At 35.7% G+C, this 23,237-nt stretch overlaps 1 protein-coding gene across 3 annotated transcripts; it reads right to left on the bottom strand.

Annotated features, from left to right (window-relative positions):
• Positions 1-475: 475 nt before the first annotated feature.
• LOC126859530 (ankyrin repeat and BTB/POZ domain-containing protein BTBD11) lies at positions 476-23,212 on the bottom strand. Of its 3 annotated transcripts, XM_050610946.1 has the most exons (16): positions 22,833-23,212; positions 22,185-22,308; positions 22,037-22,103; positions 18,206-18,443; positions 5,663-5,870; positions 5,268-5,510; positions 4,578-5,057; positions 4,159-4,489; positions 3,711-3,946; positions 3,434-3,636; positions 2,521-3,270; positions 2,064-2,332; positions 1,733-1,938; positions 1,315-1,608; positions 974-1,156; positions 476-876 (listed from the first exon to the last, which is right to left on the bottom strand). In XM_050610946.1, exons 4-16 carry the CDS (start codon positions 18,409-18,411, stop codon positions 670-672), a joined length of 3,816 nt encoding a protein of 1,271 aa, XP_050466903.1. In that variant the 5' UTR covers positions 18,412-18,443; positions 22,037-22,103; positions 22,185-22,308; positions 22,833-23,212; the 3' UTR covers positions 476-669. The 3 variants fall into 3 exon arrangements, with proteins under 3 accessions (XP_050466903.1, XP_050466894.1, XP_050466886.1); XM_050610937.1 differs by having other exon boundaries at positions 22,037-22,308; XM_050610929.1 differs by lacking the exons at positions 18,206-18,443; positions 22,037-22,103; positions 22,185-22,308; positions 22,833-23,212 and adding an exon at positions 9,246-10,129.
• Between the last annotated feature and the right edge of the window lie 25 nt (positions 23,213-23,237).

The raw sequence follows: 23,237 nt of genomic DNA, 5'->3' as shown, positions 1-23,237 counted from the left end.
TATCCGAATTTATTGAATTTTTAGGCTACTAATAAAAAAAAAATGATAATAATAATTATATTTAATAACAAATAAAAATCTTGTTTATAACTTATACATGATATAAAAAAAAATTATATTTCAGTATAAAATATATACATTCTATAATGATCAAATCTTCTGTCGCTAGAAAATTTGTTCAATCATAGGTGAAACTTGATTTTTATGATAAAAGCATGGAAAAGTGATATATAAAATATACATATAAAAATGTTCAAGCTTTTATACTAGGTTATTTACAAGATATTTTATAAAAGGCAGCGATTCTCGTAAGAATCTAATATTATTCTTATTACTTATAACATATGCATATGTTTCATAATATTATATTACAGTACATATATAAATTTGTTCTTCTAACAATTTAAAATTACGGTATTTAAAATCGTCGTAATATAATGAGACTTTTTTTATACATGTTCTTTTAGAATATAACAATATTTATTTTTATCTCAGAATACTTAAAATTATATCTGTTTTTTTAAAACAAGCCATATAGTTTTTCTTTTCTTTTTTTTACTTTGACATATCAGCTCTTGCAACTTGAAAATGAGATTTAAATTGTGCGCACTCATTTTATGCTTATTTTCAATTATATACTTACTTATTTCTAACTGCAGGAACAATCATCTAAGCTTTTATCTTATTTTGTTGTTGAGATCGCCTGACCTTTATTCGCGACTGCAGTGTGAGCAATAAGCCCGCGAGAACATCGTGATTCGGTAACTTTTTTGCGAACAACAAACGCTTAACTGAATCATCGTACGTCAGAAGGGCCATCATATTTTGTAATAGAAATCCTTGACAGTATTCCAAGAGCTGTGCGGCGTTATATACCTAATAATTTATAGTCCGTTAAACGATAGTCTCAAGTATTAAGCGATTTTTAGTTTCTCTACGGGAATATAATATATATAATGTTATAAAAATATACCTTTGCGTGAATATACATAGAAACGATATTGTCAAGATCCACCATTGTGGAACACTGTGCTTCACAGTATCTGAGCAAGCCATCGAGTTGAAAGAAATTGGCCGCCGCCATTAATTCTAGGACATCACTTTGATTAACTTCTAAAGTGGCGCAACCGCCGTGATAAAGAAATTCCATGACCATCTGAAACCGAAATACATCTCTGAGGACAATCCTTTCACTTCGTCTTTAATAAAATATTCATTAGTTACTTAAAATATATAAATCTTTTAATTATCGTCAATTAACGTCAATAACGTTTAATTTGCTGAGAAATACTATTATAAGAAACAATTGTGTACCTGGAATATGTGATATCTTATGTCGTTAATCTGCACAATGGGAGGATTGCCTTCGCATAATTTTGAGCTTAACATATTTCTGAACCTCGGAGAAGATGTAACTAATACAATCTTATGACCATAGAAAACGCGGCCTTCGACTCTAAATTGTACGTCACTTAACTCGGGATTATTCACAAACTTTGGATCGATTCTCGATCCGCTCGACAGAGTGGTATCTCTAATTGGCTTGATCGGTTCCCAGCCGAAGCATGTGCAAAATATATCAGCGAGCAAGAGCGTCGTGCCTTCTTTCTGCAAAAACAATACAAATGATTTAAATTGCATCAATGCGTATATAAAGTACATATAATGTATATTTATAATTAATCTTAAAGTCAACAATAATTATATGCAAGCAACTTTTTTTTTTATATACCTTGCTATATCTAAAAATATTAAATAAAAGTGGCAGACACTCCTGAACGAATTGCGTAGAATAATCGTCCGGGCAGACTTGAAGAAAGTCTTGAAGTAGTTGATCTATAACCGAGTCCAGTCGCATTTCGTGAGCCGTCGCGAGACTGTGCATCCAACAATGCAATGTCCAGCCTACATTTAGCCCACGAAGCTCCATGGTGATATCTATGAAATCGTAATAAGTATAATTATATTTAACATATGTAATTATATGAAAATATAAAATATATAAAAACTTTCTTCAATACTTTATATTATATTATGAATTCTTAAGAATTATATTGTTTTACCTAAATGATTGCTTTCCGCGCTATGATACATCGCTTCTTGCAGTGCCTTCGTTTGTATCTTATTAAATACTGGTTCTTTGCCTTCTCTACGAGCTCCCCTCCCTTCAGCAATCTGTTGTTGAGAATTAGTGCCGGCATTACCTTCTGCTAATATCTCTTCCAAAGATAATATCTCCTTCTCTCCACGTTTGGCTGAGAAGTTTAATGGATGTGATAACAATTGATGAAGACAGCTTCTTTGGCCATGCGCCGTTGCCACCGATATTGCGCTTTTTATCGAGAATACAAAATTAAAATTTTTAGTATATATTAATACATTTTAATCTAACGTGTTTATCTTGACATTTTAATACAGATTTGTATTTTTATTAAAATTTCTCCTTAAAAATTATCGATTACCGTTCAACGAAATTTCAATAAACTTATAATTCGACTGCATAACTAAAATAACTGTTACCTGTAACAACCACGTTGCGCGGAACCCGAGTAGGAAAACGAATCTTTGATCAAGGTGGACAAGAATGGTTGCGCACCATGCGCCAAAAGTAAGGCCACCATCTCATTGTTGCCTGATGCCGTGGCTGCCTGCAGAGGTGTGACCGTGCATTTGTCCTCGCTGAGTTTCGCGCCACCTTCTACTGCGGCACCTCTCTCCAACAATATCCTTGCGATGTTACAATGTCCCAACAGAGCCACATAAGTTAGAGCTGTCCAATGTTGCGTTTCCGCATTGAAGGCGGTTTGCGCGTAGCATACATTGCCCGGGACAATCCCGTTGGAATTACCCGAACTATTAGCGGTCGTTATATTCGTGTTCGACATTGTTTTTCCAGTTGGCGTCATCATCATTGACTGATTGATGGGACTTCTAGCATTTAGTGCACCGGTGGAAGAAGTTTGTGGCATCTTGGAAGGCGTGTTCACTGACGAATTCGTTGTCGGTGACGGGCTCTCAATATTTAAATCTGCCCCGGCGTCCAGTAGGACCGTCGCAGCTGTTTCGTCACCGTTGATACACGCTAGCATCAGAGCCGTGAATCCGGCGTCGTTTACTGTATTAATCTTCGTTGAAGGCAACAGCGGCATCGCCTGGGTTATGAGATCCGTTCGACCGCTAATCAACATTTTAAAGGCCATGTCTAACGTCAGCAGCCGGACGTACTCCGTGTCGTCGATGCGCTTCGAGCATACTGCGATCTCCTCAGAACTGCATATAGAGGTATATAGATTTGAAAAAAGTTATCAGATAACTTGGATGGTGGAGATTTCAGAATCAACAAGACTAATCGTAAAATTGGGATGAGTCTGTATATCCCTAATTATTTACTCTATAATTACTCAACAATAAAAAGTTGCGCCGTCTAACTGACCTTATCGGTCGAACGGGACAATCCACGCCGGGCAATAGTAACCGGGCAGCTTGATTGATGTCATCTTGGTCCACAACAAGACCATGTCTATGCTCTGCGTGCGCTGCAGCTACCCGCAGCCATTCCACTAACGGTGGCAATACCACATAGGCTCGTTCGTATGCCAATTCTTGTATTCCAGATCCACGTTCACCGTGTTCGAGCTTAAGCAATATGTTTAAATTAAATCAATAGCGCAATTTTTAATTTTAAATCTCTCGAAAAAAATCTCCTATACCTGTGAGCATCTCATGTAATAAAACAAGGCATGTAACGCTTTCATTGTTAGCGGTATAGGGCAATGTCCCGCTTGTGCTACCTTGGAAATCAAATCGACTAATTCCGACATCGAGCCCACACATGTCGTAAGCAGCGATGGTTCCAAAGCCGATTGGACCACGTCTCGCCCGCTACGCGATGACGATGACGAGTTCAAGGAACTTACGCTTGCCCAACGAGGCATCGCGAGAGCGCCTGCGATAAAAAGTATTATATATCTATTATATATTTTTCTATTTTTGTATCAACACAATTAGTGCCTAGTTCTAATTAGAGATTCAATAAATAAATAAGATGAAAATTAAGCATCTGCCGAGAGATAAATAAAATTAATAAATTTATTCTTACGTGTAATTGTTGAACGTTAGCAGAGTATTCTTTTTTTATCAAAGAATAAGATAACAAACCTGATGCTGTTCGACCAGCGTTCAGATGCGCATACGGCTGCAACAAGCCCCATAAGTCGCCGCTGTTGGCTATAGCGTGTTCCAGCATCGTCGCCGTGAGTGTCGTATGCGGCTCAGTCGGCACGCATTGCAACAGTATCTCCTCTAGAAGATTCTCAATTCCGGCCGTGAGATATATCGCGGCATATTCGTGGACCATTCGACCGAGTTTCACATCAGACATCCAGCGTAAAAAACGTCCGACAGGCAATTGCAACCCCGAACGGGAGGCTTTCGATTGTTTCAGCTGATCGCCAGATACAGCGAACATCGCAGCGGCTCGAAGACAAGCCTGTCAAATACCAGATGACAACGTTTAGTTGAACGTTTTGCAATCAAATTATTATTATAATATTAACAATATTATCCTTTTAGCGTACCTTGGTGCAGGAATCCGCTAGAGCCGGACAGAGCACGATCTTGAAGGCGCTGTACACCTCCTGTTTGCTGCAGAGACCTATGGGTTTTGCCAGTCTCTGAGTCTCACGACCGATCCTGACTAGGGCGCGTTGCAGTAGATAGGAGAGTCGCGGGATCGTCTCCATCGAAACCTGCTCCATGTGCTCTCTCGTGCGACCATTTTGAAGCACGCGCAGCACGTCGTGGTGGGTCCACGGTAATTGCTGCAATTCCACCAAACGATTGTGAGAGTCCACCCAGACGAACTCGTCGGCGCTGGTCACATTGGTGTTGATTGTCTCCAAACTGGAGTGTCGCATCAGCCTCCTCACCGCCGGTTCTGAGCTTTCCGAGCCGCTTAACGATGAATACGTCGACGAAGATTTGTGTGAACGCATCGTCAGTTGTTGAATCGCCAGCTTTATATCCTCCAAACCGGAACCCGACCATGGTACCTGCAACTGTAACCAGAATAAAAGATGAAATGATGCGGCATTACCCAGGCAATGTCTATAATATTTTTCAACATATCTTTATGTTATATAATTCTAACTGAAATTTAACTGATTTTCTGTTTTTTTTTCTAGAGACAATACAAGAGAGAAGCAGAAAATTGATAAAAAATTTAAGTTATCTTTGACTAATATTTATACGAGCAACGTTATTGAAACCTTAGCAGGAGTAGCTCTATGTCGATTGCGATTTTGGCCGGATCTTTTGCCGTTCCTTTGAGTAACCGACGCCGAGAGTCGATCGTCCTCGGGTACGGCGTTTAGTTGCTGAGGACTGTGAGTCTTGTGGTGACGATGTGGCGGTGAGCTGCTGCTTGTGTGACCACCGGTGTCCGACATGCTCGCGTGTCCGGAAGATCGATTTTCATCGGAAGAGCTGTTACCGGTACATTCTGGCCGCCTCTGCAAAAATTTGGCAATCTTTTTAACACGCGCATAGAGAGCGTAAGAAAAAAATGCGTAATATAATAATAAAATATCAGAAAAATATTAGAAATCAGACACATATCCGTGGAGCTTTTTAACGCTTTTATCATAGAAATATTTTTATGTACCTGAAGTGCACGGAGCTCGTGTAAACTGAGATGATGATGTTGGGAATAACGTGGGTGTTGTTGCGGGGTCGGTGTTAATGCCACGTTATCCGTATCCCTTTCTGGTATCATGTGGACTATGTCGTGGACTCCGTTTTTGGGTGAATTCTCAGTGAAATCTTTAGAGTAAGGAGGACAAAATATCTCACGGCTATTGCTACCACCTGGCCTATAAAAGAATTTTGATTAGTTTGACACATGATTTATTATTTATATATATTTATTATATATTTTTTGTAATTTATTATTTTTATATATTTTACTTTTATTTTTTTACTTTATATTTTATACTTTATACTTATATTTTAAAAAATTGTTATTAAATGTATTAAAGTTGAGAAATATTATAATATCAATTATGTTGTGTAAGTAGAGCATTATTTCGTTAAAAGCTTTATAAATCTTTCATAAGTATGTACGATATTCGAATGATGTGATATGCAATAACAAACTGACTGAAAGCTTGTAAGATTAATTTATATCCAACGTGAGACGAGAAGAACATATTTCTTGTCTCACAGAAAGGAATTCCTGCTTACTTTGCATAAGAACATAGTAAGATTATGTTCGCGCGCTCGATTAGATGTCTCGGATATTTTTAATCATAAATCCTCTCAGTAAATACATTATTATACTATGAGAGAATAAATAAACGAAACTAACATAAACGAATGTACGCGTTGATTTTCTCAGAAGTACAGGTGAAATATCGTCGAACATGTTTTGTGTGGGCGAGAAAAATAAAATCTTTTGACACTAGTATCATGAAATTTTCAGATATACATAGATACATGTTTGTACTTCCTTGATATTCATATTTTTTTTTTCAACGAAAATATTAAGATGGTCATTTTTATGAATGAGATAAAAACTTTTTCACCAAATCTCCGCAATAAAATTAAATAACAATTCTCTTTGATATATATTCTAATATTTAATAAAAATTTATTTTATCAAAATATATTTTTTTAATTCGATCAAGTTATTTGTATTAAGATATTGTTAAAAAATCAAATTTTTATATTCAAGAGAAATCGACTCCGATTTAAACAAAAAAAAATATCCTCGTCATAGTTTGTGGCGAGCATGTTCTAGAATCACTCAGTATATAGGTTTCTCTCAAATGATACGCGATATCCTGTCGGGTAGGTCGGCACCTCCTTAATTATCGAAGGAATAATTCTGGCTTGCTTTCGAGTGATTTATCTCCTTATCCCCCATGAGGAAGTGTATAATATCGCATACAAGACAGACACATTCCGTGAAAAAAAGAATTTATCTCTCTCTCTCTCTCTCTCTCTCTCTCTCTCTCTCTCTCCCTGTACAAGTTATACTCTCGAAAATATCATAAGTCTAACATGTTCACGCCGCGTCCGATTTCTATGGCTTATTTCTCGAGACGTTTGAGAAATAAGCTATCCACGAATAAACGGAACTGTGCTCATCTTCCCGTAATGAAACTCACGTTACTTATGAACCGTTGTAACGATGTAACTTCAGAAAGGTTTCTTTTCGCCCTGCGATATGCCACTGATGTACAAGACATTTTTGTGCAAAAATTCATTTCGCTCGCGGCGGAAAATTGCGAAGAAACAGTGCTCACGTTTCATCAAATATTTTCAGCAAAATTCATATTTTTCGCACATTCAGATTTTTAGATTCATCAATTTATGAGAATTCTCTGATTTTTCCAAGTATAAAAAAAAAATCTCTGAGAATATATTTCAGATTTTCCATATTTTTCCAGAAAGTAGACAACCTATATTTTAAAATATCACGATATACATATAATTATTTCGCATATTTCAACAAAAGTACAGTATCGAAAGGGCTCAGGGAAAACGCAACACTTTATCAGAAACGCACGAACAATTATCACGATTGGCAAATTATTTAGGTCAACAACATGTCGGCTCGCGTAATTAAATCGAGTTAAAGGTACGCGCCATTTCTCGCCTATAAGGTGCAACTATAAAAATACGATATGCGAGCGTTTCGAAATCCTCAAATGAACGTTATTATATTCGATCGCGCTATTGTTGGTCAATATCGATGCCGAGGGGGACATGGGTTCGACAACTTTCAAATCCAACATTAAGGTTGCATTGCGCAAGTCATATGCTCGCGGTATCCGAGAGATACGAGAGAAATTCGCGGAAAACGCAGCAATGCAGGTAGCGTATCAAACAAATCAATTCCCGGTTATGGCATACGATTATATGAAAAATGTGCGGCCATTTAATCCGCTCCCTGCATTTTTAGATACACGACTATTTCGAGAATGGATCAATCTAAATTCCACGATTATCCAAGCAATATACTATCGCCAATTAAGCAAAACTAATAAACTTAATCCGGCAATAGAAAAATGAATCATTGATTTTGTATTATTATAAATAAATAAAATAACGAGTTCATTTTTATATTATGAGAATTTCACAATATGCAATTTCAAATTACAAAAGATATATTCTATTATATATATATATATATATATATATATATATATATATATATATAGTTTAAAGAAAAAAGATTTTGTACAACTAGTTGTGTATCTCAAGGATTTTTTCCGTTTGTAATTTAACACAGAAGTGCATTATACATTTTTATTTTATTATACTATTATATCTTATTGAAAGCGTTGGTTGTTCACTTACAAAAAAACATTATCTCGTGCTTAAAATAAAAAAAGTGACAGTTAGTCTGCAAAAAAAGAATTTTAAAGAAGATAAATGGTGAAATTATTTTCAAGGCATTAAACTCGAATGCCCTTATTATGGACTTCGGAAGGCATCAACGTCGGAATTCGAGCATTAGCAACGCATCATCTGGATTTCCTCGGAGAGCGAGAAGAACGGATCGTTTGTACGAAGAAAAATAAATCGGCGAGATTGCAGTCTTAAAACAACTCGCGTAATGCTGATTCAAAGCGCCTTAATACGACGATTTACACGCACGTCTCCCATTACGATGATATCGATTTGAAACAGAGCGCAATGATGATGTTTCATGTTGGAATAGACGTCCATCATCCGCGAGCAAAAAATTAAACGAACGTGAAGATAAGAGTTTCAAACTATCCAATCGTGATGTGTCATTCGCTTATGAATTACATATAAATATGCACAGAATGCTGTTTAAAGTCGATGACATGTTTATATAATTATTATATTATATTATTATATAATATAATTAATATATAATATTATTAATTATATATGTGTAAGTTATAATATTATAAATTTAATGTTTAAAAATTAAATATTGAAAAATTTAATGAAATATTATATTCTCTCTCAATATTAAAATTATTTTGTTCGTAACAAAATTTGTATCTCAAAAATAAAATATTATTAGGCTAATTAGTTTCCTTCGCTAACATAAAGTGGTAACGGAGCAGTAAACACATGATCTGCAGAAATAATACATTATATCGCGAGGGGACGCAATGAAAGAAGGAATCCCGACTCGCCGAAAGGCAATATCCACTCTTTCTCCCTTCAACGGCGATAAGTGTGCGAGAGCACGAGCGTAAATTTACCCTCTCAGCCGCCACTGCTGCACGAAGCTCCAGTCCGCCTTGAACCCACTCGTGTCCCCCGGCAAGGACCAATAGTCCTCCAGCTGGCTCTCGTCCTCCTCTATCCTCAGCACGTCTTCCCTGCTAGGGCTGACGTTCACCACGATCTCGTGCACGACCTTGGGATCGCCGTTCTCCGTCGCGGAATCTCGTCGTCCGGCATCGCTCTTCTCATCATCTTGGTCCATCGAGTCGCCGAGAATCTCGTCGTTACGCGATCGCAACGACGAAGCCTCGGGATCCTCGTTCATGCATCTCGACGTCGCTTCCGGCGATGGTTGCTGTCTCGCTCTGTCCTCTCTCCGTCTCGGATTCGAATCGCCGAAATAGATGACCGTCTTGTGACCGACATCCTTTCCCATCTTCGAGTCATGACCATCGTTTATGACCTGATCGCCGCCGCAACGGCGACTTCGATCCTCCAAGGTCGAGCTCCTCTCGTAATCGTCGCACTTCGTAACGACTTCCTGCCGTTCTCCTCGGACAAACACGGGGGCCTTCGACGAGAAGGGCATGGCACGTCGCAGGATAAAGTTAGTGCACTCGTTGCCGATCTGCTGCTGAATCTCGTTCGCGCTCATTTTGCAGCCCTTCAACTCGCGACACAATATGCACCTACAGTCCTCGGTGCACTGTGCTCGTCTCGTGAACGGCATGTCATTCACGACAGATCATTCTGGCTATTTTAAATGCCATCGATAAAGCAACAGAATTTTCTTGTCTATCAACAGGCGCGCGTAAAATTCGAAAGCGCGAATAAGGAGTTCGATTTCGCCGATAATATTCTGAATTAACTTTCAATTTAATTATATACGTTTCACTAATACAGTTTTATTCATCGCGTACTAAAACAAAATGTCTATTCAAATCTTATAAAAAAATTCCCTGATCATCCAGGTATTTTTATTCAAAATTCCAGGTAAAGGGAATATTTTGAAGATTTTTTCGTGCAACTTTCTAAAATAAGTTTTTTTTTATTGTATGTGTTTTTAATGCTTTTTATTTATGTAAAGGAAAAATTTCAATATTTTGTTAAGATATTGACTATATATATTTTAAACACATAATTCTCAATTTAGCTTATTAGCGAATTAACTGTTTACAAAAATCTAAATTATAAAAAAAAAAAATTTAATTTCCCAAATACAATTTCAATACAATTTTATAGGATTTTTCCTGATTTTTCCAGATATAATAAAATCAATCCCTGACAATTTGAAGTTTTCTATGTTTGATCAGAAAGTAGACACACTAAAAAAATAACAATATAAAAATATTCGAAAAATGCGGATAAATGCGAAATATTTTTAAAACACGATTTCTTTCTCAGCTCGTTTTTTAACCTTTTTTTGTTCCAATTCGTCGATTTTATTTCCGATCAAAAAAATTACAGATTAATGTTTTATTATTCAGATCTTTGCTCCTCGCGATTGTTCTTATTCTCGTCGACTGCTGTTCAATTCACTAGAATCTGGAGCAATCCATTAGACTTTGTTGCAGCTTTTCCTCATGGAGCCGCCGGATGTTGGTTTCACATCCGATGATAACACATTCATTGCTCCAGTTTTACGCGGAAACTCACCATGGAATCATCTCACTGATTCATCGTGACGCAGACGCAACAAAGATGTTTCATCAACCAAACAGATCATCGCTATATTTGTTAATAATTGCGAAATTCACTTCGCCTACAGTCGACAGCACTCATATACAAATTTAATTGTTCTTCCCAAATTATTTTTAATAACGATGATGTAAAATTAATTTCACGGAAATTACCGCAAACTTTTTTACAAAAGAAAGAAAAAGAAAAACCAAAACGATATGAATATCGAGGTGAACGAACCGTAATTACAACATTACTCTTTTTCCGCTACATTGACACAGCAGTCATCATACTGCTCTCAATGTAAACACGCGACTGAGACGAAGATGCGTCTACGGCTTCCTGTGCATCGGCGAAACAGGTGAAACGCGTGCGCTTCCCTATAGCAGCGTCAGGGAGAAAAGAAGAGATATCCGTATCACTTTCCTACCTTCACCGTACCGTATCCCCCGCCCGCCGCTCTTTGTTCCGTCGCGCGTAACTATGATATCACGGGAAAATGAGAGGCTTCTCGCGCGGCGTTTGTTGAAAAAAAAAAGACGTGGAAATGACGCTCGGGGAAATATTCGCGCTCACTATTGTCCAACGTCGGAGACACTCGAGGCCGAGGTTGTCTGAATTAATTGGCAATTTTGACTGCGGCAATATAATTATACAATTCATAACGAAGTGTCTAATCTTGTAAAAAGATTCCCTGACCTTCCTGCTATTTTTGTTCAAAATTTTAAGTAAAGAGAATATTTTAAAGATTTTTTTATACATCTGTCTGAAATAAGTTTTTTATTATATGCGTTTTTTTAATGTTTTTCAATCATACGAAGAAAAAACAGAGTTTTAAGTTTTATTTAAGTTTTTCAAATGCTAAATTTACAAACGTACTAAAAAAACAATTAAATAGCTTTCGATAAAATAAACGTTTTTCCTTTGCATAACATTTTAAATTTTTTATCACTAAAAATTTCAATAAAGATAATATGTCCTGCATATTCAATATTTTAAGACATTAAATATATAAACAGAGATCGATATTAATCTATAATATATTTTCGACACTATAATTCGCTTGCCGATTACTTGAATATAAAATTATCAAAAATAGATTTTTTTTTAATTTTGTAAATTTCCAATAAAATTCCACGAGAATCTCCTTATTTTTTTTTTTTAGCTATACAAAAAATTTCTGAACATTCCAGGATTTCCATACTTTTCCAGAAAATAGACACCCTGCGTAATTATGTAAAATCACTTGTATGACACGGATATGACATCAAAATTATACATATATTCCAGATAACATTTTGAATTTTACAAAACTGAACGCACCGCACGGCAGTCTAAACACGCGCGGGCGCGAATCTCGCGCGTGATCTGCTTCTATCAGCGTAACAGAGAGCTTATCACGCGCGGTCGCGGCGTGCGTAAGTGGCCGGCCGCCACTTGTAAACTACTACCGTGCTCTTTTCACCGGCCAGCCGCGCAGGAAACGGGAGAACACAAACGAGTATGTGTCTTTACATAGAGAAAGAGAGAGAGAGAGAGAAAACCTCCACCATATGTTTCGGGGGAGAACTTCCGGCGACCATCCCACTTCCTATGACCGTGTACTCAAATCACATCGTCCCGATCAGCGTCCGTGACGGACTCTGACATCGCTTTTGATATCGTATTGTCGCTTTTTTTTTTCTCACCTTATACGTGTATGACGCGTTCGAAACTATGAATCAAGTTCGAAATTCATGACATTCTCACATCTTTCAGATATAATTTCATATTTAAAATGTATCTAAGAAATTATAAATTTGATTCATAAGTTTTAATTCTCTGTCCCCATCAACTTTTTTTTTTTTTTGCTAACTTGTGAGTGATTCAGTCAATATTTTATGTGAATCAATATTATAAAATACATTCCCACATTCATTGAGCTTATGAAAAAATCTTCAAAATATGTAATATGTAATAAACGTTCAATAACAGAAAGATAATTGTTCCGTTATCCGACAATTTGAATAATTAAGAATATTTTTAGTCTTCTTTTTATTTTTTTTCTATTAGTGTTTCTTATTAATGGAGATAATAAAGTTTCTACTCTCCAAGGAAAAGAAAAGTCTATATGCAATCATATATATAATAGTAATCACATATATAAAAATATATATAATAAAGGAATACATATGAAATATATGTTTATATATATTCATTTTTGCTTTCTATCTGTTTATGTTAGAAAAATAATAAAAATAATAATGAAAACATAATAAGAAAAATAATCCTTGTTTTTTTTTGTTTTTTTTTTAAGTAAAATTGCAATTAGATTATAAATATATAATATTATATATATATATATATATATATATTATATATATATATATAAGTTTATACATTTATATAGATAATATTCGCATTTTTCGAAATATCATCTTTTTTTCTAAAAAAGAATGCAAAAATTATTGTTCCAATTAATTTTCCTGGTATATACAAAGATGTATAGGGAAGAAAAAAATACGCCTACAAACACATTTTATATATATTATTACAAGTTGAATTGAATAGTGTATCAAATGCAACAGTTTCTCAAAGATGATTCCGACTTCCAGATAGACAGCAAGTATTATAAAGATGTTTTAATAACATCTTACGCCTGTGTCTCATACCGGTATCGTAACCTTTCGTATCGCGAAATCTGTCCACACGATCGACGCGAAGAAGGTTGAGTACCCCGCGCCGTTGTTGATTCCTTCCGGTATTCTTTTACCGCGGCACGGCGCGAGGAAGATTCCCAGGAGAGGTTCCTCATAGTAATTAAACTCGTGCAGGTAAACGCGAGGTGCCTCTCGCAGAAAACAGGAAGCGAAGTAGGTCAGCGTTAAAAGCGTCGCCATTAGAATTATACGGCAGCTAATATACACGTCTGGGAAATGTATGCGTCGCGGAATTATTTCCGCGTGGATCATTATAGCGCACACTCGTTCGTTCGTTCGAGAGAAAGAGATAGAGACTCCCGCTGCAATGGTGCCCCGCTATCATAAATACTTACGAGACGATTCACGTGTCAAAATTGATAATTGCGAATAGGTAAGTTAAATGTACGAAATAAAATATTTTCTATTATTATTACAGCAATAAATCAATAAAAATTTACATAAAATTTATTTATGTAAAATTTTAATCAGATAATATTTTTCACATATGACACTTTTTCTATATATGTATATTTTTTTGTTGAATATATTTTGTTGTAAGTTGCACTATAAACTTTAATGAGAAATATATATAAATGCGCATGCAAATTTTGTAGCTTTAAGTTATAACTGTTTGTGACTCGATCACTCAATTTTTAATATATTTTTTAGGTAAGCAAAATTTTTTGGTTTAGTTATTAAAAAATTAATATAGTAAGTTATGTGAATGAAATATCTTTAAAAACTACAAAAACAAATATATAAGAATAAAAAATGCTTTTCTCAAATTTTGAGTAAGATAACTGTGTTTCTTGGATATTCATATGTGGCAATTTTTTTATGCACGTATATATTTTTGTTTAATATTATACAAATTATACACTAAGCTTTAATAGAAGTCAGTTATAAAACTAATGACTGCCTTGAACTTGAGTTACCGTAAATTAACGCGAAAGACGGCTTTACCCAGATAAACCGCTACCTATTTCTTAGCGCATGTTGAGAATCTATCGAAATCAACTTCATCGCACAAAGGATCATTAATCTCCAAGTATAAAAGTAATAATAATAAAAAAATATATATATATATAAAATACATCTGCTTAAAGCGTGCAAAAAAAATCGCAAAAATAATCTCGATAAAAGCAAATTAAAATTTGAATAAATCTAAATATATAATTTCGGACAAAAATACATTCCAGTCGAGAAAGCTGTAATGTAGAAATAGTTTCTGATCGTAGAATAACATTTGCTGAATGAATAAAATTTTTAAGAATGGCCAGACGAAATCTGCAACATATGTTTCTCGGACTTGGCAGAAGGAAGAGTTCAAGGCAGATATTGTCCGTGCTCACGAGGGCGAAACTCCGGTGTCAAGGGCGGCGGCGGAGGCGGCGGTGTGTGCACGAGGATATTAAATTATTTACCGAAGCGTGTCTGCGCCCGAATAATCTCCGCCCGCCGAAATATTCTCCGAGGAGCTCTCTCTCTCTCTCGCTTTTCTATACGAGGCGTTTATCGTCAGTCGTTATTCAACGTTAAAGAAGGGAAAATCGCAACTCCTCTTTAGAATGTGCATGATATATAATTTTTTTCGTTCTTTCCCGCGCGATAGTGGCGCGTATATATACATACATTTTACATGAAGCATCAAACGGAAGTCTTGCAACGCCCTTCTGATCGCATGTAAAGAGAGTTTTTGTATGATTCGCATTTATAAAAATCGGACAACCGTTAATTTGTTTTACACTTATAAAAGAAAGAGAGAGACCGTTATGATAATGTTGCAAATTACATTTCGAGTGCAAATATTTTTCCTTTGCTCCATATAAAAATTAAAATGCTCGTACGATTAATTACTCGCATACGAGATACTTGATTCGGCGAAGATCGAAATTTAATAGCGCTCCATGTTCGGGTTTTAATAACAATCGTTGACAGTCTCGATTGCGTAGGAGCATGGCTAATAATAAATCCCGATACGAAACCTGCCGTGTTCGATGGCTAACGGTTCTTGTGAATGGAGTGAATGTACGAGATATTAAAATTTTTCACAAAATCGAAATTCTTTATAGCTCGAGTCTCTTAGACTTTTTCAATCACATTATTATGCAGCTTAAAAAAAATATATATTTTTTTTTTTTCACACAATAGTGCAAATTCCATGAGAAAAAAGCGTAAAAAGATAGCTCGCAAAATATTTTTTCGTTCTATTCGATTTCTATGTCTATCCAGGTGCTTTACTTCTAGTCGCAACTATATCAATGACACACCAGTACAGAATCCTACGCATAGCAAGATAATGCAAATAATAAAAGCTAATTAAGATCGACGCTATGAAAGAACGAGGAAGGTGAGGCGGAAAGAGCCATGTTAACCTGAATATCTGCATCGAGCAGGTTTCCCCTCACGCGCATCTTTAATCGCGAGCCGCGTTCCCAGATGCATCGCCACGTTTTCCCGTCAGAGTTTCCGACTTTCGGATAACTAATTAAAAGCGAGCTCTCTTTTCGCACGATCGCGCGTGCGTCTATTATGGATGAAGTACCAGATTAATTTCTATTTCATCCTAATTCGCCGCCGCCGAGAAAATGAATCGAACGATTGAATGAAATGAGATGCGCATAGCGAGAGTAAAAGTTTCGCGTGGAACATGATTACAATAGTAGTCGACGGATCAAAGATCTCTGAGAATGTATAAAATTCTTGTCCTGGCGAAACGTCTTATTTACACCCAGTTCCATCCCCCATCGTGTGGCATTCAGCTTCTTTCGCAACACAGTGTCTTTTGCAGAAGAACGGTAAAATAAAAAAGAAGAACGTAAACTTCCTGAAGGAGTTTTCGAATTTATAAAATTGGCAGAAGCGATATAGAGACGAGCTCTTAAATTTCAACCGTGTCTTATCTGCATGCCGAGCAGATTTTTCGGTCCCGTGACTGGGATCGAAAGTGATGTCGATGAAACTAAATAACAGGGAAAGATAAGCTATGTCATACAGGACGAACGTTGCCCCCGGGATCGTTAATCGGATCGGTTGTAATTATGTGCCTCGTAAATTTTAACGATCCTCGATCGGAACGACCGATTCGATGCGCGCAAAAAAAAAAAATGGGCGTTGTAACTGATAATATCGGATTTACGAAAATATGATATAAAGTGCGAATGTTATTAGAAGCAGAAATCAGTTCTCGATGTTTCATTTCTCGCGCTTTAATTGTCTTTGGATGTTCAAATTGTCGAAAAAATGCTGATAATTATACGGTATAAAATACATTGATAGAGAATGTGTGTGCTGTATATTCGCTGCAATTACTATATTATTTTTACATCAATCGCGAATACATGTGAACTCGTAATCAATATCAAAAATGTGCAAAGTAATCCCATAAAACATAATTACAATATCATCTATTTTCATCGTATATTCTATTACATTTTTTTATTTTATTAGAGAGAGAGAGAGAGAGAGAGTATATAATTATCCGTAAAATAATAATTTTAAATTAGTTATATATAAATTAATTAATCATATTTTCTCAGGAAAAGAAATCTGATACTTTTTTTTTACGATCCTGCAAAAAGATCTGACAAAAAATTGATAAACACAAATATATTATGAAATTAATTAACGAGAAGAGAAAAGAAAAAGAGAGAAAAGAAAAAAAAGGTTGAACCAAATATTTCTAATTCTCTTTTTCCGTAATATGCGATACGATACTGAAGTATGTCAGATGAAAGTCTGAGATGAAAGTGGGGTCGAGCATGATGTTAGAGAACTCGTAGGTTTAGATTTAAAATTATCTCGCAGAAACGTTGTAAACGAACAACAACGACTATCAACTAACTTTGCCTTTTCGCTTTAACGGTAGAGGCACGCGAATAAACTCAGGAATTCCCGCAGCCCGCAGGTGCAAGGACCCGAAAGGTTAACCGAGATGTCTACGAGAGTCTCGGCTTTAAATTCTCCGGCTTTTCAACAATATTTCTATAGTGGACATCCTTTGTGCTCGAGGCATGCTTTTTTCAGATTTTCTTACCTCTCATATTTTATAGCCATAGAGTTTGATCCAAATAACAAAAAAATTTTTTTTCTTTTCTTGCAACCATTGAAAAATACTCGAAAGGTTCCGAAACATTTAACGTTTCTCTTTTGAATCTTTTGAATCTCTCTGACAGTTATCTTTAATGCAAAAAAGAGCAAATTTTCTTTTATTATTTTAAAATAAAAAGAGATTATTACATAATTCAATTCGTAAATTGCATGAGTTTGTTAACTGAAGAAGCTTTTATGAAAAGCAAAAATCAGAAAATTAATTTTTGGATTTAATATTATATTGCATAATATTATATGCAATTTTGATATTTTTTGTAGTAAAACAGTTCATAAATGATAATATAATATAATAAATAAAGATATCTAATTTCATCGATGTTCAAATTATATAACTTCAAGTCTAGACGATTTTGTCCGATTAATCCTTATCGCACTTTAGCAGATTGCCAGATGGACCGACTCGACCGACAACCATTAATCAGATCTCCATTAAGATCGATGTCGATTGACGATTGACAGATGCGCGCGCGCGCGGATAGGACAGCCTCGTTCAACTTTGAAGCAAAGAGGAATGCGCTTACCGTCGTGGCTTCGGACGAAGTATCTCATGACCCGAATCGGATATGCAGATACTCAGACTGAGTGGTCCCCCATAATGCTCCGACGGAGCGCCGGCGGTTTGTACGGTTGACTGTTGAGGACCGGAGATACTTCCGGCCCAGCCGGAAGTGCCGCTTAGAAAGAGCGGCTGTTGCCCGCCGTCCATCGTCGACCGTTCCACATTCATGGTATTCCCGGGAGCTAGCACCGCCGGAAAATCTGCAAATTATACGTAACAAGCATTTTTTTTATCACTAAAAATTACAATAAAAAATATGTATTGCATTTTCAATATTTTGTTAAGACATTGAATATATGTAAACCGAGATAGATAATATATATAAACCGAGATAGATATTTATAACATATCCTGAATAATGTTGTTTCAATTTCTATTCGTTCTTCTGTTATTTCATTTTTTATCATTGCATTTTATCAATATAACAATTCATGTTTAACCAGATCTAGTTAGCTACAACGATAAATTTCATCGTCCATCCAATATTGAGAGCAATGAGTTTGTTTGTTACTAAAGAAGGAAAGAACATTGTGAAATGCATTTCCAAACTCGGCGAATGAAAGGAAATGTTGTACAAACACGTCGCAGGAGATAATGCAGAAACTGCACCACACAATTCGCATGAGAAAACTATCTAACCAAGGATAATCTATAAAAGAAAGTAATTATGAGAAACTTTCTCGAGCGCGAAGGTCATTAACGAGCAGCCGGATAATTGTGGGTGGGTAATTAACCGCTGAGATGCTTATCACATTGAGGAAAACAACTATTCAGACTTTATTCATACGATACAAAAAGAATATCAGATAAGACCGATAATAAAAATCATACTCTATTGCCAAAATTTTATTACTTATTCAAATGCATTTTAATACAGAAAAAAAAGAAAGCGCAAAAGAAGCAAGAAGCAGATCAAAAAGAAGAGAAAGTTGGAAAGCTAATTTCGTAAATCATCAATTAATGTATGTGAAACCTCTTATAAAAATTTATAAAATGAATAGAGATATTTTAGAAATTATATAGATTACTTATATTTCCTGTAATACGTATTCAGATAAATAAGACTAGAGAAGGTTATTTCTTTTTATACATACATACGACTGACTAAATACTTCTTATATTATATTTCTGCTTTACTTTCTCAAAAGATACCACAATCTATTTTTACGCGCGTTATGAAAAATCTCTACCGATTATGTATCCTTATAAGAATACGGGACAAAAGAAAATAAATGACAAAAATATATTTGACCTGAATTACGATATAACTCAGACGGATTTACCGGGTCAGATAAACGAGCGTATAAAAGCCGCTTTGCGAATGCATCATCGTGGATGCATCTCTCACTCAAAAAGAGTGTTTTGGGGGATCAAGGGTCCCCGATGAGAAATGTTGTTTCAATATACAGGGGCCCGGAATTCTCGCCCCGCGCATCATGTTTGTGCTCGTGTTGCTCGCTTTGACGAACTCTCATATGCAATTACTCTGCCAAGATTCTTCCAAAGTGCTTCCTTAAGCGTGCGTTTCAAGAAGGGGGACCCCGTCGTCGTACCCCTTGACGTGCCCGGCTGCTCTTTCGGGGAATCTTTATCGATGTAATATTCGCCGAATCTCATCAGTACGACAGTTCTCCAACTTGAAATGACAGGGCAATCATATAAAGCTAATATTTCTTTTTTCCGATAATTTTTTGTTGATAAAAATTATATGTAAATTGTAAAAAAGAAAGATTTTTTTCTAGTCAAAAATTAATGCAAAGTGAAAAAGAACTGTCCTAAGAACGTTCTTATCTTAAAAGTTCAGACAAAAATATTAACTGTGTGTGTTAATCTTGATATATTAATCGTAAATTTTATTCTTTTTATTTAAAAAAGAAATAGGAGTTGCTGATATCGTCTATTTTACACAAGACGGGAAACATTTTTTGTAAAATCTTGATATGTATCGCTTACACTTCTTGAAAGACCAATAGGTTGAACATAAATATATAGATTACATAGTTTAATATATATTCTCATTTCGATGACTTATTTAATAACGTACGAGTCTCTGAAGTAGCTGATTTAAAGTAAACGCACCCGCCAAAAATGACATTGTATCCTGAAGGATACATTTAACTGACCCCCGACTGATCTCACACACATCTTTCTAACTGATCGGCTGGATACATATACACACATATACACATATATATGGAAACGAGCGGGTGTGTATACAGATATAAAGTTGTGCCCGGCATAAGCTTATCATTTGTCAGAAAAAAATCAGTATCAACCGTTAAATGATTTTGCAAAAAAAAAATAACCTGAATGTTAAACAATTCTCGAAAAAATACCATATTTGTTTGAAAAAAAAAAATATTTCATTATAAAATGATAAATTCTCACTGATAATTTTTACAAAACAATAGAACAAAAGTAATAAAATATTGTATGATACACAAATAAAAATATAGGATTACAAAGGATTTAAAGATTCGTCCGATACAGCTGAGAATGCGTGGGTGCGGGCGAAAATACGATCGGGGTGCATGATACTCTTGACGCGGCGTTGAAACCCGTATGTAGGTACCTACACGCGGCATTGAATACACGTGTATGTATGTATATATACGCGACGTGGTGTAAGCGACCGCCGCATTCCAAGAGGGCTGCCCAAACTAAAGCCTATATACCTTATACATCGCGCGAGCTCTCTCTTTCTCTTTCTCTCTTTGTCTCTCCTCTCCCCGCGCCCGTTTCATCACGATATCCTCCCTCCGCACCTCTTTCGTTCATCACTCCATGGCGCTTTTTTTTTCCTTCTCTCGTTTTCCCCTCTTCTTCCACTCTATCCCTCCTAGCGTCTCTCGCAAGAATCCGCGCTCATCTTGTCCCTCTACTCAAATGAAATTTACATATTTCGCTCTGTTTTTCTCTCCTTTTTTTCTCTCTTCACAAACGTCACGTGACACCTGATATAATCTCACCGGCATCATCGAATTTGATTCGATCTTATGGCGAGATCTTATGGCGTTGATGTTCGTAGGCGTCACGTTGCTTTTACGAGTACTGTATCTTTTATAAACAAAATACATACACACACAAAAATAGATTCCTAATGATGTCTATTAATTTCGATCGAAAGTTAACTGGCTTCCCAAATTTTTCCATGTTACAAAAGAAAAAGAGATATTAAAATATAAGGTTTAATATAGCTTAAAGTAAATATTGACGGGACCGTGCTTTAACGGTCCTAACGGTTCACGTTTCAAGATCCCATAAGCATTATCTAAATATTAAGTAAAATTTAAAAGACATAAGAGCAAAGAGAATGACTTGAAGAGAATGACTTTCTAATACTATACTACTGTAAAATTCTGTTTCATACATTCAATCGAATAAACACTTGGCTAAAAATTATATTTCTTATATAGTTATATTTTAATTGTACTTTTCTGTATCTTTAACAATGATAGAGACCCAATGAGAATTCTAATTAGTTTTGTTTTAATATTTTTGAAAGCGATAATCAATTGAATTTTTCGCATTTAAATTAAAGCAGATGCGTATTTTCAGATTTTTTATAGAAAATGACAGAGGAAAAAGAACGAAATTATAAAATAAATAAAAATATATTAATTTTGACGTTTATCATTACAATTACAAATTTATTTAGTCAAATGATTTTTCAGGAATGTTAAAATAAGCATAAACAAACAGAATTTATGATTGATGGACTTAAAACGACTTAAAACGGACAAAGTCGTTTGTCCATCCAGCTGTTCTCAATTGCGAATAAAAGGTAGCTTACCAAAAGTCGTTCAACGCGTTGACAGAAAGGGGCATGTCCTCGCGCCGTCGGGCACATATCTGGGAGACTGAACAGAAACCAAAGTTCTTATGAACGAGGGTTCACGTTCTTCAGCAGATTTTCGTCTCACTTGCACCGTTTTTACTACCATCAAAAACAAGATTGTGTGTTCTTCTTAGAGCTCACTGTCTATTATAATTTTTCTCCTCTTATGATGATCAGATTTTAAACAAATCGAAAAAGTATCCCTTTTCCTATTGTAGTATCTTCTCCTATAAAAATACACATACATACACTTTACTTTTACAATTAATATAATCCAATTGACAATATATAGAAACTCAAAAAAGCAAACATAAAAACGCTGTTTTGTTTTCTGTATAATTTTCAAAATTGTATAATTGCAAAATTTTCAATATGGAAGCTTCTAGTGAAAATTAAAAATCAAATAATTAATAATAAATAATAATGTTATTTAATTCTAATTTTATGTTTAATGAATAGAAAGTTAAGTTGTGTACTTTCAAAAACTCAAATTAAACCAGCACGTTCTCACTAACAGAAGTTTCTTCCATTTCACCCCATTTTTCTTCATACAAAATTTTGTTGTAAAGCATGAAAAATGCGATGAGAATCCAATTTAAACTTTGCAATTTTAAATTTAAATCTATTTCGAAGATCGATTCTTTTGCAATTAACGATAAGCCAAAAATTATTTTAATCAGCGTAAATCGCGGGATCTCTTTCCTTATACTTCAAGTAATACAAACTTGTAAAAAAGATCAAGGAAACAAACCTCTCTCGAGAAATGCGCGTGGAATTGTAAACATGCCCGGGCCTTTAAAAAGGTATCTCTTTCTCTCTCGTGTCCAGCAGGGCAAATCGTTGAAAGACGCCGAGAGAATCAGATCCGATTCGATGAGGACGGTCGATGATTGTCTCCGCAGCTATCACTCCCGGCGATTCGAAACTTTTGCGTTGATATCACGTACGATATTCGCGCCGATTTTTCACCCCAATCGCGCGCCTCTCGCGACCGCGCACTCACGCCCGACCGCCGCCGCTTTTCGGCAGCTGTCAATTACTGCCACAGTTGCCGCGTTTATGCAGCATCCCGATCCGACCGCTCTTTTGTGGTCCAGGTCCAGAGTCCAGAGAGATCGTCCAAGAGAAACAAAAAAAAAAGAAACTCGCGCGAGAT

This window comes from Cataglyphis hispanica, chromosome 1 (genome assembly GCF_021464435.1).
Source record: "Cataglyphis hispanica isolate Lineage 1 chromosome 1, ULB_Chis1_1.0, whole genome shotgun sequence".
In the NCBI taxonomy this organism is placed as follows: domain Eukaryota; kingdom Metazoa; phylum Arthropoda; class Insecta; order Hymenoptera; family Formicidae; genus Cataglyphis; species Cataglyphis hispanica.
Note: the sequence above shows the minus strand (reverse complement) of the source record. Positions and strands in the feature narration are given on the sequence as shown.